The following is a 14918-nucleotide window of genomic DNA, read 5'->3' on the forward strand; positions in this document are numbered from 1 at the left end:
GATGTAACCTTAATAATGCTTTGAAGGTGGCATATAAACTCATGTAATAGTTTGTATATATGTATATGTATACATATGTATATATGTTTGTACATATTTATTACTCTATTTATTTATTTTACTTGTACATATCTATTCTATTTATTTTATTTTGTTAGTTATGTTTGGTTTTGTTCTCTGTCTCCCCCTTTTAGACTGTGAGCCCACTGTTGGGTAGGGACTGTCTCTACATGTTGCCAACTTGTACTTCCCAAGCGCTTAGTACGGTGCTCTGCACACAGTAAGCACTTAATAAATACGATTGATGATGATGATGTAATAATAATAATAACAATTATGGCATTTGTTAAGTGTTTACTATGTGCCAAGCACTGTTCTAAGCACTGGGGTAGATACAAGGTAATCAGCTTGTCCCACGTGGGGTTCACACTCTTAATCCCCATTTTACAGATGAGATCAATTACCTCAGTTATCTCATCTGAGGCACAGAGAAGTGAAGTGGCTTGCCCAGGGTCACACAGCTGACAAGTGGTGGAGCCGGGATTAGAACCCACGTCTTTTAGCTCCCAAGCCCGGGCTCTTTCCACTAAGCCACACTGCTTCTCTAAACTCACTTGCAGGTAAATTCAAGAGCAGGGATCATGTCTACCAGAAGCAACAAGGCATAGTGAACAGAGCACGGGCCTGGGAGTAAAGGTCATGGGTTCTAATCCCGGCTATGTGCTGTGAGTCTGCTGTGTGACCTTGGGCAAGCCCTCACTGTACCTCGTTCTCGCCTGTCCCGCCGTCGACCCCCGGCCCACGTCCTCCCCCTGGCCTGGAATGCCCTCCCTCTGCCCATCCACCAAGCTAGCTCTCTTCCTCCCTTCAAAGCCCTACTGAGAGCTCACCTCCTCCAGGAGGCCTTCCCACATTGAGCCCTTTTCCTCTCCTTCCCCTCCCCACAGCACCTGTATATATGTTTGTACAGATTTATCACTCTATTTCTTTTACTTGCACGTATTTACTACTCTATTTATTTTGTTAATGCTGTGCATTTAGCTTTATTTCTATTTCTTCTGACGACTTGACACCTGTCTCCATGTTTGGTTTTGTTCTCTGTCTCCCCCTTCTAGACTGTGAGCCTGTTGTGGGGTAGGGACCGTCTCTATATGTTGCCAACTTGTACTTCCCAAGCACTTAGTACAGTGCTCTGCGCACAGTAAGCGCTCAATAAATACGATTGAATGAAAGAATGAATGAATGAATTTTTCTTCTCTGAGTCTCAGTTACCTCATCTGTAAAATCAATCAATCAATTGTATTTACTGAGCGCTTACTGCGTGCAGAGCACTGGACTAAGCGCTTAATGGGGGGACGGGGACGGAGACTGTGAACCTCACGTGGGACAGGGACGGTATCCAACCAGATTTGCTTGTATCCACCCAAGCACTTAGTACAGTGTACATAGTAAGGCACATAGTAAGGGCTTAATAAATACCATCAATCAATCAATGATATTTATTGAGTGCTTACTGTGTGCAGAGCACTGGACTAAGCGCTTGGGAAGTCCAAGTTGGCAACAGATAGAGACAGTCCCTACCCAACAGTGGGCTCACAGTCTAAAAGGGGGAGACAGAGAACAAAACCAAACATACTAACAAAATAAAAGAAATAGAATAGATATGTACAAGTAAAATAAATAGAGTAATAAATATGTACAAACATATATACAGGTGCTGTGGGGAAGGGAAGGAGGTAAGATGTGGGGATGGAGAGGGGGATTATTATCATTGCCAACGTTACTGTAAAGTCCTTTGCACACAAGAAGCACTCAAAATACCAATGATGGACTGAACAATCAATCAGTGGCATTTATTAAGAGAAGCAGAGAAGCAGCGTGGCTCAGTGGAAAGAGCCCGGGCTTTGGAGTCAGAGGTCACGGGTTCAAATCCTGGCTCTGCCAATTGTCAGCTGTGTGACTTTGGGTGAGTCACTTCACTTCTCTGGGCCTGTTACCTCATCTGTAAAATGGGGATGAAGACTTGAGCCCCACGTGGGGCAACCTAATCACCTTGTAACAGCGTGGCTCAATGGAAAGAGCCCGGGCTTTGGAGTCAGAGGTCATGGGTTCAAATCCCAGCCCCGCCACTTGTCAGCTGGGTGACTCTGGGCAAGTCACTTCACTTCTCTGGGCCTCAGTTCCCTCATCTGTAAAATGGGGATGAAGACTGTGAGCCCCACGTGGGACAACCTGATCACCTTGTAACAGCATGGCTCAGTGGAAAGAGCCCAGGCTTTGGAGTCAGAGGTCACGGGTTCAAATCCCGGCTCTGCCAATTGTCAGCTGTGTGACTTTGGGCAAGTCACTTCACTTCTCTATGCCTCAGTTCCCTCATCTGTAAAATGGGGATTAAGACTGTGAGCCCCCCGTGGGACAACCTGATCACCTTGTAACCTCCCCAGCACTTAGAACAGTGCTTTGCTCAGAGTAAGAGCTTAATAAATGCCATTATTATTATTATATATACACATATATACAGGTGCTGTGGGGAGGGGGAGAGGAAGGAGGGGGCTCAGTGTGGGAAGGCCTCCCGGAGGAGGGTTTATTTATTTATTTTACTTGTACATATCTATTCTATTTATTTTATTTTGTTATTATGTTTGGTTTTGTTCTCTGTCTCCCCCTTTTAGACTGTGAGCCCACTGTTGGGTAGGGACCGTCTCTATATGTTGCCAACTTGTACTTCCCAAACGCTTAGTCCAGTGCTCTGCACACAGTAAGCGCTCAATAAATACGATTGATTGATTGATAGAAGGGGGGAGACAGACATCAAACATAGACAGACATACACAGACACCTGTATATATGTATATATGTTTGTACATATTTATTACTCTGTTTATTTATTTATTTTACTTGTACATATGTATTCTATTTATTTGATTTTGTTAGTATGTTTGGTTTTGTTCTCTGTCTCCCCCTTCTAGACTGTGAGCCCACTGTCGGGTAGGGACCGTCTCTATATGTTGCCAACTTGTACTTCCCAAGCGCTTAGTCCAGTGCTCTGCACACAGTAAGCGCTCAATACGATTGATTGATTGAGGTGAGCCGTTAGTTGGGCTTTCCTGCAATCAATCAGTCGTATTTATTGAGCGCTTACTGTGTGCAGAGCACTGGACTAAGCGCTTGGGAAGTACAAGTTGGGGCCTTCCCAGACAGCCCCTTCCTTCCTCTCCCCCTCGTCCCCCTCTCCGTCCCCCCCACGTTACCTCCTTCCCTTCCCCACAGCACCTGTATATATGTAGATATGTTTGTACACATTTATTACTCTATTTATTTATTTATTTTACCTGTACATATCTATCCTATTTATTTTATTTTGTTAGCATGTTTGGTTTTGTTCTCTGTCTCCCCCTTTTAGACTGTGAGCCCACTGTTGGGCAGGGACTGTCTCTATGTGATGCCAATTTGTACTTCCCAAGCGCTTAGTACAGTGCTCTGCACATAGTAAGCGCTCAATAAATACGATTGATTGATTGACTGATTGCCAACTTGGACTTCCCAAGCGCTTAGTCCAGTGCTCTGCACACAGGAAGCGCTCAATAAATACGATTGATTGATTGATTGATAGAAGGGGGGAGACAGACATCAAACATAGACAGACATATACAGACACCTGTATATATGTTTGTCCATATTTATTACTCTATTTATTTTACTTGTACATATCTATTCTATTTATTTGATTTTGTTAGTATGTTTGGTTTTGTTCTCTGTCTCCCCCTTCTAGACTGGGAGCCCACTGTTGGGTAGGGACTGTCTCTATGTGTTGCCGACTTGGACTTCCCAAGCGCTTAGTCCAGTGCTCTGCACACAGTAAGCGCTCAATAAATATGATTGACTGATAGAAGGGGGGAGACAGACATCAAACATAGACAGACATATACAGACACCTGTATATATGTTTGTACATATTTATTACTCTATTTATTTTACTTGTACATATCTATCCTATTTATTTTATTTTGTTAGCATGTTTGGTTTTGTTGTCTGTCTCCCCCTTCTAGACTGTGAGCCCACTGTTGGGTAGGGACTGTCTCTAGATGTTGCCAACTTGGACTTCCCAAGTGCTTAGTCCAGTGCTCCGCACACAGTAAGCGCTCAATACGATTGATTGATTGATAGTACGGGGGAGACAGACATCAAACACAGACAGATATATACAGACACCTATATATATGTTTGTACATATTTATTACTCTATTTTACTTGTACATATCTATCCTATTTATTTTATTTTGTTAGCATGTTTGGTTTTGTTCTCTGTCTCCCCCTTCTAGACTGTGAGCCCACTGTTGGGTTGGGACTGCCTCTATATGTTGCCGACTTGGACTTCCCAAGCGCTTAGTCCAGTGCTCCGCACACAGTAAGCGCTCAATAAATACGATTGACTGATTGATAGAAGGGGAGAGACAGACATCAAACATAGACAGACATATACAGACACCTGTATATATGTTTGTACATATTTATTACTCTATTTATTTTACTTGTACATATCTATTCTATTTATTTGATTTTGTTAGTATGTTTGGTTTTGTTCTCTGTCTCCCCCTTCTAGACTGGGAGCCCACTGTTGGGTAGGGACTGTCTCTAGATGTTGCCAACTTGGACTTCCCAAGCGCTTAGTCCAGTGCTCTGCACACAATCTCAATAAATACGATTGATTGATTGATTGCAGAAAAGCCCAACGGCTCACCTCAATCGATCAATCAATCGTATTTATTGAGCGCTTGCTGTGTGCAGACCACTGGACTAAGCGCTTGGGAAGGACAAGTTGGCAACATATAGAGATGCAATGGGGGGGCCGGGGCGCATGCGCGCGCCGCCTCCCCTCCCCGACTCTCGCGCGCCCCCCCTCGGCGCCCCCCCGCCAGTTACCTGAACCCGAACCCGAACCCGAACCCAGGCTCGGCTGGGCTCGGCCCGGCTCGCGCGCTCCTCGGCCGCCTCCGCCGCCTTCGGTTTAAGCTCAGCGCCTTCCGGGGCCGCGCGCCAGGCGGGACTAGGCGAGCGCCGGCCGAGCCCGTCGATGGACGGCGCCGGAGGGCGAGGGCCGAACGCACCGATCGCGCTCCGGCCCGCGGGGGCGCGCTGACGTCAGGCCGCCACTCGGGCCTTCATTGGATCGGCTTGGGCGAGCGCTGACGTCATGCAGCCAGCCCGTCCATCGTATTTAGAGAGCGCTGACGTCATACAGTCAGTCAGTCATTCAATCATCATCATCAATCGTATTTATTGAGCGCTTACTACGTGCAGAGCACTGTACTAAGCGCTTGGGGAGTCCAAGTTGGCAACATATAGAGACAGTCCCTACCCAACAGTGGGCTCACGGTCTAAAAGGGGGAGACAGAGAACAAAACCAAACATACTAACAAAATAAAATAAATAGAATAGATATGTACAAGTAAAATAAATAGAGTAATAAATGTGTACAAACATATATACAGGTGTCTGTATATATCTGTCTGTGTTTGATGTCTGTCTCCCCCCTTCTATCAATCAATCAATCGTATTTATTGAGCGCTTACTACGTGCAGAGCACTGTACTAAGCGCTTGGGGAGTCCAAGTTGGCAACATATAGAGACAGTCCCTACCCAACAGTGGGCTCACGGTCTAAAAGGGGGAGACAGAGAACAAAACCAAACATACTAACAAAATAAAATAAATAGAATAGATAGGTACAAGTAAAATAAATACAGTAATAAATGTGTACAAACATATATACAGGTGTCTGTATATATCTGTCCATGTTTGATGTCTGTCTCCCCCCTTCTATCAATCAATCGTATTTATTGAGCGCTTACTATGTGCAGAGCACTGTACTAAGCGCTTGGGAAGTACAAGTTGGCAACATATACAGACAGTCCCTGCCCAACAGTGGGCTCACAGTCTAAAAGGGGGAGACGGAGAACAAAACCAAACATACTAACAAAATAAAATAAATAGAATAGATAGGTACAATATTTAGACTGTGAGCCCACTGCTGGGTAGGGACCGGGACCGTTCTATACGTTGCCAGCTTGGACTTCCCAAGCGCTTAGTCTAGTGCTCTGCACACAGTAAGCGCTCAATAAATACGATTGATTGATTGATTGATTTAGTGAGCGCTGACGTCAGGCAGTCAGTCGGTCGTATTTAGCGAGCGCTGACGTCATGCAGTCAGTCATTCAATCGTGTTTAGTGAGCACCGATGTCATGCAGTTGGTCAGTCATTCAATCATATTTAGTGAGCGCTGACATCATGCAGTCAGTCATTCATTCAATCGTATTTAGCGAGCGCTGACGTCATGCGGTCAGTCAGTCATTCAATCATATTTAGTGAGCACTGACGTCATGCAGTTAGTCATTCATTCAATCATATTTGGCGAGCACTGATGTCGTGCAGTCAGTCATTCATTCAATCGTATTTAGCGAGCACTGACGTCATGCAGTTAGTCATTCATTCATTCAATCGTATTTAGCAAGCGCTGACGTCGTGCAGTCAGTCATTCAATCGTATTTAGTGAGCGCTGACGTCGTGCAGTCAGTCATTCAATCGTATTTAGTGAGCGCTGACATTGTGCAGTCAGTCATTCAATCGTATTTAGTGAGTGCCAACGTCAATCAGCCAGTCAGTCATTCAGTCATATTTAGCGAGCGCTGACGTCGTGCAGTCAGTCAATCGTATTTAGTGAGCACTGACGTCATGCAGCCAGTCAGTCAGTCATTCGATCATATTTAGTGAGCGCTGACGTCATGCAGCCAGTCAGTCATTCGATCGTATTTAGAGAGCGCTGACGTTAGTCAGTCATTCATTCTATCATATTTAGTGAGCACTGATGTCATGCAGTCAGTCATTCAATCAATCAATCAATCGTATTTATTGAGCGCTTACTGTGTGCAGAGCACTGTACTAAGCGCTTGGGAAGTACAAATTGGCAACATCTAGAGACAGTCCCTACCCAACAGTGGGCTCACAGTCTAGAAGGGGGAGACAGAGAACAAAACCAAACATATTAACAAAATAAAATAAAGACAATAGATATGTACAAGTAAAATAAATAAATAAATAGAGTAATAAATATGTACAAACATATATACATATATACAGGTGCTGTGGGGAAGGGAAGGAGGTATTCAGTCGTATTTAGCGAGTGCTGACGTCGTGCAGTCAGTCATGCCATCATATTTCGTGAGAGCTGACGTCCTGCAGCCAGTCATTCATTCAATCGTATTTAGCGAGCGCTGACATTGTGAAGTCAGTCAGTCATTCAATCGTATTTAGTGAGCACTGACGTCATGCAGTCATTCATTCGATCGTATTTAGGGAGTGCTGATGTCACGCAGTCAGTCGGTCATTCATTCAATCGTATTTAGCGAGCGCTGACGTCATGCAGTCAGTCATTCATGCGATCGTATTTAGCAAGCGCTGACGTCATGCCGTCAGTCAGTCGTTCATTCAATTGTATTTAGTGAGCGCCGACGTCATGCAGTCAGTCATTCAATTGTATTTAGTGAGCGCCAACGTCATGCAGTCACTCATTCATTCAATCGTATTTAGCAAGTGCTGACGTCGTGCAGTCAGACATTCAATCATATTTAGCGAGCGCTGATGTCGTGCAGTCAATCAGTCAATCGTATTTAGTGAGCACTGACATCATGCAGCCAGTCAGTCATTCATTCGATCATATTTAGTGAGCACTGACATCATGCAGCCAGTCAGTCATTCAATCGTATTTAGTGAGCACTGACGTCATGCAGCCAGTCAGTCAGTCATTCAATCGTATTTAGTGAGTGCTAACGTCTTGCCGTCAGTCATTCATTCAATCGTATTTAGTGAGCACTGACGTCATGCAGTCACTCATTCATTCAATTGTATTTAATGACCGCTGACGTTATGCAGTCAGTCAGTCAGTCAATCGTATTTAGTGAGTGCTAACGTCATGCAGTCACTCATTCATTCAATCGTACTTAGCAAGTGCTGACGTCGTGCAGTCAGACATTCAATCATATTTAGTGAGCGCTGACGTCATGCAGTCATTCAGTCAATCATTCAATAGTATTTAGCGAACGCTGACGTCGTGCAGTCAGTCTCAGTCATTCATTCAATCGTATTTAGCGAGCGCTGATGTTGTGCAGCCAGTCAGTCATTCATTCAATCATATTTAACGAGCGCTGACATCATGCAGTGTCAGTCATTCATTCAATCGTATTTAACGAGCGCTGACGTCATGCAGTCAGTCAGTCATTCATGCAATTGTATTTAGCAAGTGCTGATGTCATGCAGAATTTATGCATGAATTTATTGAGCCCTTATTTATTGAGCGCTGACTGTGTGAAGAGCACTGTACTAAGCGCTTGGGAAGTACGAGTTGGCAGCATCTAGAGACGGTCCCTACCCAACAGCAGGCTCAGGTTTTCAATACTAATTATCATGATGGTGTTTGGGTTTGGGGGGGGGGGGGTTTGGGGGGTTTTGGGAGTTTTTTTATGGCATTTGCTAAGCGCTTACTATGTGCAGAGCACTCACACTTACTATGTGCCGAGCACTCACACTTACTATGTGCCAAGCACCGTTCTAAGCGCTAGAACAGATACACATGTGTGAGTATAGCTTTGATTCATTCATTCATTCATATTTATTGAGCGCTTACTGTGTGCAGAGTACTGCAGTAAGCCCTTGGGAAGTATGAGTTGGCAACATCTAGAGATGGTCCCTACCCAACAGCAGGCTCAGGTTTTCAATGCATATCATCATGATGGTGTTTGTTAAGCGCTTACTATGTGCCAAGCACCGTTCTAAGTGCTGGAGGAGATACACGTGTGCGAGTACAGCTTTAATTCATTCATTCATTCAACCGTATTTATTGAGCACTTACTGTGTGCAGAGCACTGGACTAAGCGCTTGGGAAGTACAAGTCGGCCACATCTAGAGACAGTCCCTACCCAACAGCGGGCTCACAGTCTAGAAGGGGGAGACGGGCAACAAAACAAAACATAATAACAAAATATGATAAGTGGAATAAATATGTACAAATAAAATAAATAAATAAGTAGAGTAATAAATATATACAAACATATATAGGCGCTGTGGGGAGGGGAGGGGAAGGAGGTAAGGTGGGGGGGATGGGGAGGGGCAGAGGAAGGAGGGGCCTCAGTCTGGGAAGGCCTCCTATTCAGTCATTCATTCATTCATTCCATTCATTCAATAGTATTTATTGAGCGCTTACTATTTGCAGAGCACTGGACTAAGCGCTTGGGAAGTACAAGTCGGCAACATATAGAGATGGTCCCTCCCCAACAGCGGGCTCACAGGCTAGAAGGGGGAGACAGACAACAAAGCAAAACATACTAACAAAATAGAATAAATATGTACAAATAAAGTAAATAGAGTAATAAATATGTACATACATATATACAGGCGCTGTGGGGAGGGGAAGGAGGTAAGGAGGGGGGATGGGGAGAGGAAGGAGGGGGCTCAGTCTGGGAAGGCCTCCTATTCATTCATTCATTCAATCGTATTTATTGAGCGCTTACTGTGTGCAGAGCACTGTACTAAGCGCTTGGAAAGTACAAGTTGGCAACATATAGAGACGGTCCCTAACCAACGGCGGACTCACAGTCATTCATTCATTCCACCGTATGGAGCTAGCGCTGACTGTGTGTAGAGCACTGGACTAAGCACTTGGGAAGGCCAATTCATTCAGTCAGTCATTCAATCGTATTTAGTGAGTGCTTACTGTGTGCAGAGCACTGGACTAAGCGCTTGGGAAGGACAAGGCGGCAACTGATAGAGACGGTCCTCATTTCATTCAGTCGTATTTAGTGAGCGCTTACTGTATGCAGAGCACTGGACTAAGCGCTTGGAAAAGACAATTCATTCAATCATTCATTCAATCATATTTAGTGAGCGCTTACTGTGTGCAGAGCACTGGACTAAGCGCTTGGGAAGGGGAATTCATTCAGTCATTCATTCAGTCGTATTTAGTGAGCGCTTACTATGTGCAGAGCACTGGACTAAGCGCTTGGTAACGACAAGGTGGCAACTGATAGAGACGGTCCTCATTCATTCAGTCGTATTTAGTGAGTGCTTACTGTGTGCAGAGCACTGGACTAAGGGCTTGGGAAGGGCAATTCATTCAGTCATTCATTCAGTCGTATTTAGTGAGTGCTTACTGTGTGCAGAGCACTGGACTAAGCGCTTGGGAAGGACAAGGTGGCAACTGATAGAGACGGTCCTCATTCATTCAATCGTATTGAGCATGGGCTTACTGTTTGCAGAGCACTGGACTAAGCGCTTGGGAACGACAATTCATTCAGTCATTCATTCAGTCATATTTAGTGAGTGCTTACTATGTGCAGAGCACTGGACTAAGCGCTTGGGAACGACAAGGTGGCAACTGATGGAGACGGTCATCATTCATTCAGTCGTATTTAGTGAGCGCTTACTATGTCCAGAGCACTAAACTAAGCGCTTGGTAAAGACAAGACGGCAACTGATAGAGACGGTCCTCATTCATTCAATCGTATTTAGTGGGCACTGACTGTGTGCAGAGCACTGAACTAAGCGCTTGGGAAGGACAATTCATTCAGTCATTCATTCAGTCGCATTTAGTGAGTGCTTACTATGTGCAGAGCACTGGACTAAGCGCTTGGGAAGGACAAGGCGGCAACTGATAGAGATGGTCCTCATTCATTCAATCGTATTGAGCTTGGGTTTACTGTTTGCAGAGCACTGGACTAAGCGCTTGGGAATGACAAGTACCAAGTGCTTAGTCCAGTACTCTGCACACAGTAAGCGCTCACTAAATACGATTGAATGAATGAATGACAAGTCGGCAACATCTAGAGACGATGAGACATCTAGAGTTGTTGCCAACTTGTACTTCCCAAGCGCTTAGTACAGTGCTCTGCACACAGTAAGCGCTCAATAAATGCGATTGAATGAATGATCCCTACCCAACAACGGGCTCACAGTCTAGAAGGGGGAGACAGACAACAAAACAAAACATGGAGACAGGTGTCGAAATCGTCAGAACAAATAGAAATATAGCTATGTAATGATAATAATAATAATGGCATTTATTAAGCGCTTACTATGTGCAAAGCGCAGTTCTAAGTGATGGGGAGGTTACAAGGTGATCAGGTTGTCCCACAGGGGGCTCACAGTCTTAATCCCCATTTTACAGGTGAGGTAACTGAGGCCCAGAGAAGTGAAGTGACTTGCCCAAAGTCACACAGCTGACATTTGGCAGAGCCGGGATTTGAACCCATGACCTCTGACTCCAAAGGCCGGGCTCTTTCCACTGAGCCACGCTGCTTCTCTTAAACTATATGCACATCATTAACAAAATACATAGACTAGTAAATATGTGCAAGTAAAATAGAGCAATAAATCTGTACAAATATATACAAGTGCTGTGGGGAGGGGAAGGAGGTAGGGCAGAGGGGGGGATGGGGAGGAGGAGAGGATTCATTCATTCTTTCAATCGTATTTAGTGAGCGCTTACTGTGTGCAGAGCACTGTACTAAGCGCTTGGGAAGTCCAAGTTGGCAACATCTAGAGACGGTCCCTACCCAACAACGGGCTCCCAGTCTAGAAGGGGGAGACAGACAACAAAACAAAACATGGAGACAGGTGTCAAAGTCGTCAGAACAAATAGAATTATAACTATATGCACATCATTAACAAAATAAATAGAATAGTAAACATGTACAGGTAAAATAGAGTGATAAATCTATACAAATATGTATACAAGTGATGTGGGGAGGGGAAGGAGGTAAGGCGGGGAGGATGGGGATTCATTCATTCATTCAATCGTATTTATTGAGCGCTTACTGTGTGCAGAGCACTGGACTAAGCGCTTGGGAAGGACAAGTCAACAGAGAGAGACGGTCCTCTACCCACGATGCTTTGCACATAGTAAGCGCTTAATAAATGCCATTATTATTATTATTAATTATTATTATCATCACGATGAGCGTCGTCACAATCATCAAGAAATAAAGACATGGGCATCGCGGGAAGTTGTTTTTAAGTCCCTCCCACGTGGTCCAAATTGATCGTCCCTTCTTTAGAAAAAAAAAAACACCCGGCAACTGCATCAATCACGGTAGCCTGTCTCTATAGAGTCCTCTAAGATTAAATTGCAATGATTTATTTGCAAATCGCATTAAAAGGCTCCGTTTCCCTCCCTTGGAGGGGATGGCATGCACACGCGGGCTGCCAATTAGCGTCTCCACCAAAGCCGCTAGTCTGGCAGGATGATGATGGTGATGATGGCATTTATTAAGCGCTTACTATGTGCAAAGCACTGTTCTAAGCGCTGGGGAGGTTACAAGGTGATCAGGTTGTCCCACGGAGGGGGTGGGCTCACAGTCTTCATCCCCATTTTCCAGATGAGGGAACTGAGGCCTAGAGAAGTGAAGTGACTTGCCCAAAGCGGCGGAGTTTGGATTTGAACCCATGACCTCTGACTCCAAAGCCCGTGCTCTTTCCACTGAGCCACGCTGCTTCTCAAGCTGGTAGAAGGGGGATTTCGGGGGGAGAGAACGAAAATGTAGAGTTTCTCGGGGAAGTCAGCGGTATGGAAAGAGCTCCGTAGTTTCTGACATTCGCACCATTTTATTTTTTTCTTGCAGGAAAATTCACTTCCCTGTTTTTCCCATGAAGTTCAGCTGAACTGAGAGCGTCGTTCTCACTCTGGCTTTGGGGTGGCTTCCTGGTGGTGGGGGCTGATTCCCAACTGCCAGATACCTAAAATGCAATTTTCCGAAATAGCTATACTGGGTGAAACAAGGAAATGGTGCTAAATGGACGATCCGTAGCGACCACGGTTCATGAGGGCCACTCGTTTAAAAATCATTTATGTATCATTTACCTAAAATACCGGGGGAAGTGATTCCGATTTGGTTGGAGTGAGCAAATGTACAGATTGACCAACTGAGCTGACACAATGCTACTCCTCTGGAAATGTTCTCCTCGGAGCAAATAACCATATCTTAGCTTGGCGTCGATATGCATATAGATAGGAAATAAAGTACCGAAACGGGAAGGTGGAGGAAAAGTGACAATGCAAGAAGTTCACTCCATTTTCCATCCCCCCGCAGGCATCGGTGATAGCGATGGTAGAAGAATAAAGAGTCTGACTATCTCTTTGCAGAGTAGCTCAAACCCTTAGGTGTACCCAAGAGGGAAAGTAGAGGAAAAGTGACAAAATGAGATCGTCCTTTTTTCACATCTCCCGCAGTGAGTTCACCCGTTCCCCCTCCCCTCAGATTAAGACAACAGGGATAATAATAGTATAAAAATAAACTAGTCTAAGTATATGTTTGCAGAGCAGCTCCAACCCGTAGGTATTGAAAGAGTTGTAAGACCTTTTTAAGTCAAACATAGCGAGTTTTTAATGACTCTACACACACACACATACGTGCACACACATGCACCAACATATCACCCTTGACAAAGGAATAATGTACAAATCCTTTTATCCTCTTTACGTATAAAAGAGTTGATTTATATATATATATATATATATAATATATATACATATGAAATATATATGAGATATATATATATATATGATATATATATCACTTGTGAGTTGCCGGTCCAAGTTAAGTGTTTCCCCACAGTTTTTGGAAAGATTGGACAGTGCTCCAAATTTATTGCTGTGGATTATACTTTAGATACACCCAAGAAGCTGCAAAGAAACGAGGTCGGACGCTGCTTCTTCTGAATTCGGCGCCCAGCTCTCCTTCCGATGACAGGCCTGTTTGGGATTTCTTGTTAATATTCCTTGGGGACGGAATTCTTCCTGGTCCGTTCCCTTCACCGGTCCCCACTTCAGCAGTCCTATAAAAAGAATCTTAAAACCGACATTAAAAGAATCACGATAGTTTCCTGAATAACCGGGCCCACCCAGCGTTGTTGCAGGGCCCAAAGGGTCATTTCCCAAGACGAAGGCCAAGTAGAAAGAACCCGGTTCTAAATGAACAAACCCTGGGGAGTCGGTGCATCGAACTAATTCAATTTCAGCCTAAACACATCGTGGGTGATTTCTAAAATCCGCAAAACTCGGAACTCTCGAAAACCCGTCAGATCCTTACTAAACACGTAGATTGTGAATACTATGGAAGGGACTTCTTTAAAGGCGGAAAGTTGTCTTTCTAGAGGTCAGAAGAAGAATCGATACAGGAGCAAGGGCTAAGCAATTTTGAATAATTTATTAGGGCCCTACTGAAGGCGTGAATAGCTGAAACCTTAATAGTCTGTCAATAAGATATTTTCATTGAATTGAAGCAACAAAAGAAAACCAACATAAGGGAGCCAAACTCTGCTCTTCCTTGGTTCAACACACCAGAAAGTTTTAGGGCGACGAGGATTTGGGTTGCCTGTCTCAGAGGGACTCATCACAATGTGGGTTGGGAGGAACTTTCACGATACGACTCTCTTCTTTTCAGTCCATTACTCGGCGCAAACTCATCAAATTACATCGTCCTCTGTGTTCCCTTCACAATATCGGGAACCTCCGAGGGCTGTCTTCTCATTCTCAAAAAAAAAAAAAAAAAACGGTTTCTGGAAAATACGCACAATAGCTGTGGAGCAAACAGTGGGATTTGACAGTGGCATTTTTACAAGCACAAATCTATTATGTGTGCAGACAGGAAAACGACTCACGCACCACAGATGCGATGAAAATGTTCTTCGGGAGAAAAAAAAAAATATCATCGGTTGGGAGAAGTGCGAACCGCCACACAATTCCTGCAAATTGCCGGAAAGAATCGGCCTGCCAAGAACGTCATTCGGGGGGTTTCGACTGAGAACTTGACTTTTCCACATGGTGAAGGAATGCAACCCTCGCCGAAACAAAAGGCGGATAAAAGAGCGCGT

The 14918-nt window shown here is 44.5% G+C and overlaps 1 protein-coding gene across 1 annotated transcript in view; it reads right to left on the minus strand.

Annotated features, from left to right (window-relative positions):
* The window catches only part of LOC119926622 (serine/Arginine-related protein 53-like), a 260440-nt gene extending 255202 nt beyond the window's left edge, over nucleotides 1-5238 (minus strand). Inside the window, exons 1-2 of the mRNA XM_038744779.1 lie at nucleotides 5234-5238; nucleotides 4924-5116 (exon numbers count right to left, since the gene is read on the minus strand). Coding sequence (XP_038600707.1) covers nucleotides 4924-5116; nucleotides 5234-5238 — 198 coding nt within the window. The remainder of the gene's footprint in view (nucleotides 1-4923; nucleotides 5117-5233) is intronic.
* Between the last annotated feature and the right edge of the window lie 9680 nt (nucleotides 5239-14918).

The sequence above is a fragment of the Tachyglossus aculeatus genome, chromosome 1 (genome assembly GCF_015852505.1).
Source record: "Tachyglossus aculeatus isolate mTacAcu1 chromosome 1, mTacAcu1.pri, whole genome shotgun sequence".
Lineage (NCBI taxonomy): Eukaryota > Metazoa > Chordata > Mammalia > Monotremata > Tachyglossidae > Tachyglossus > Tachyglossus aculeatus.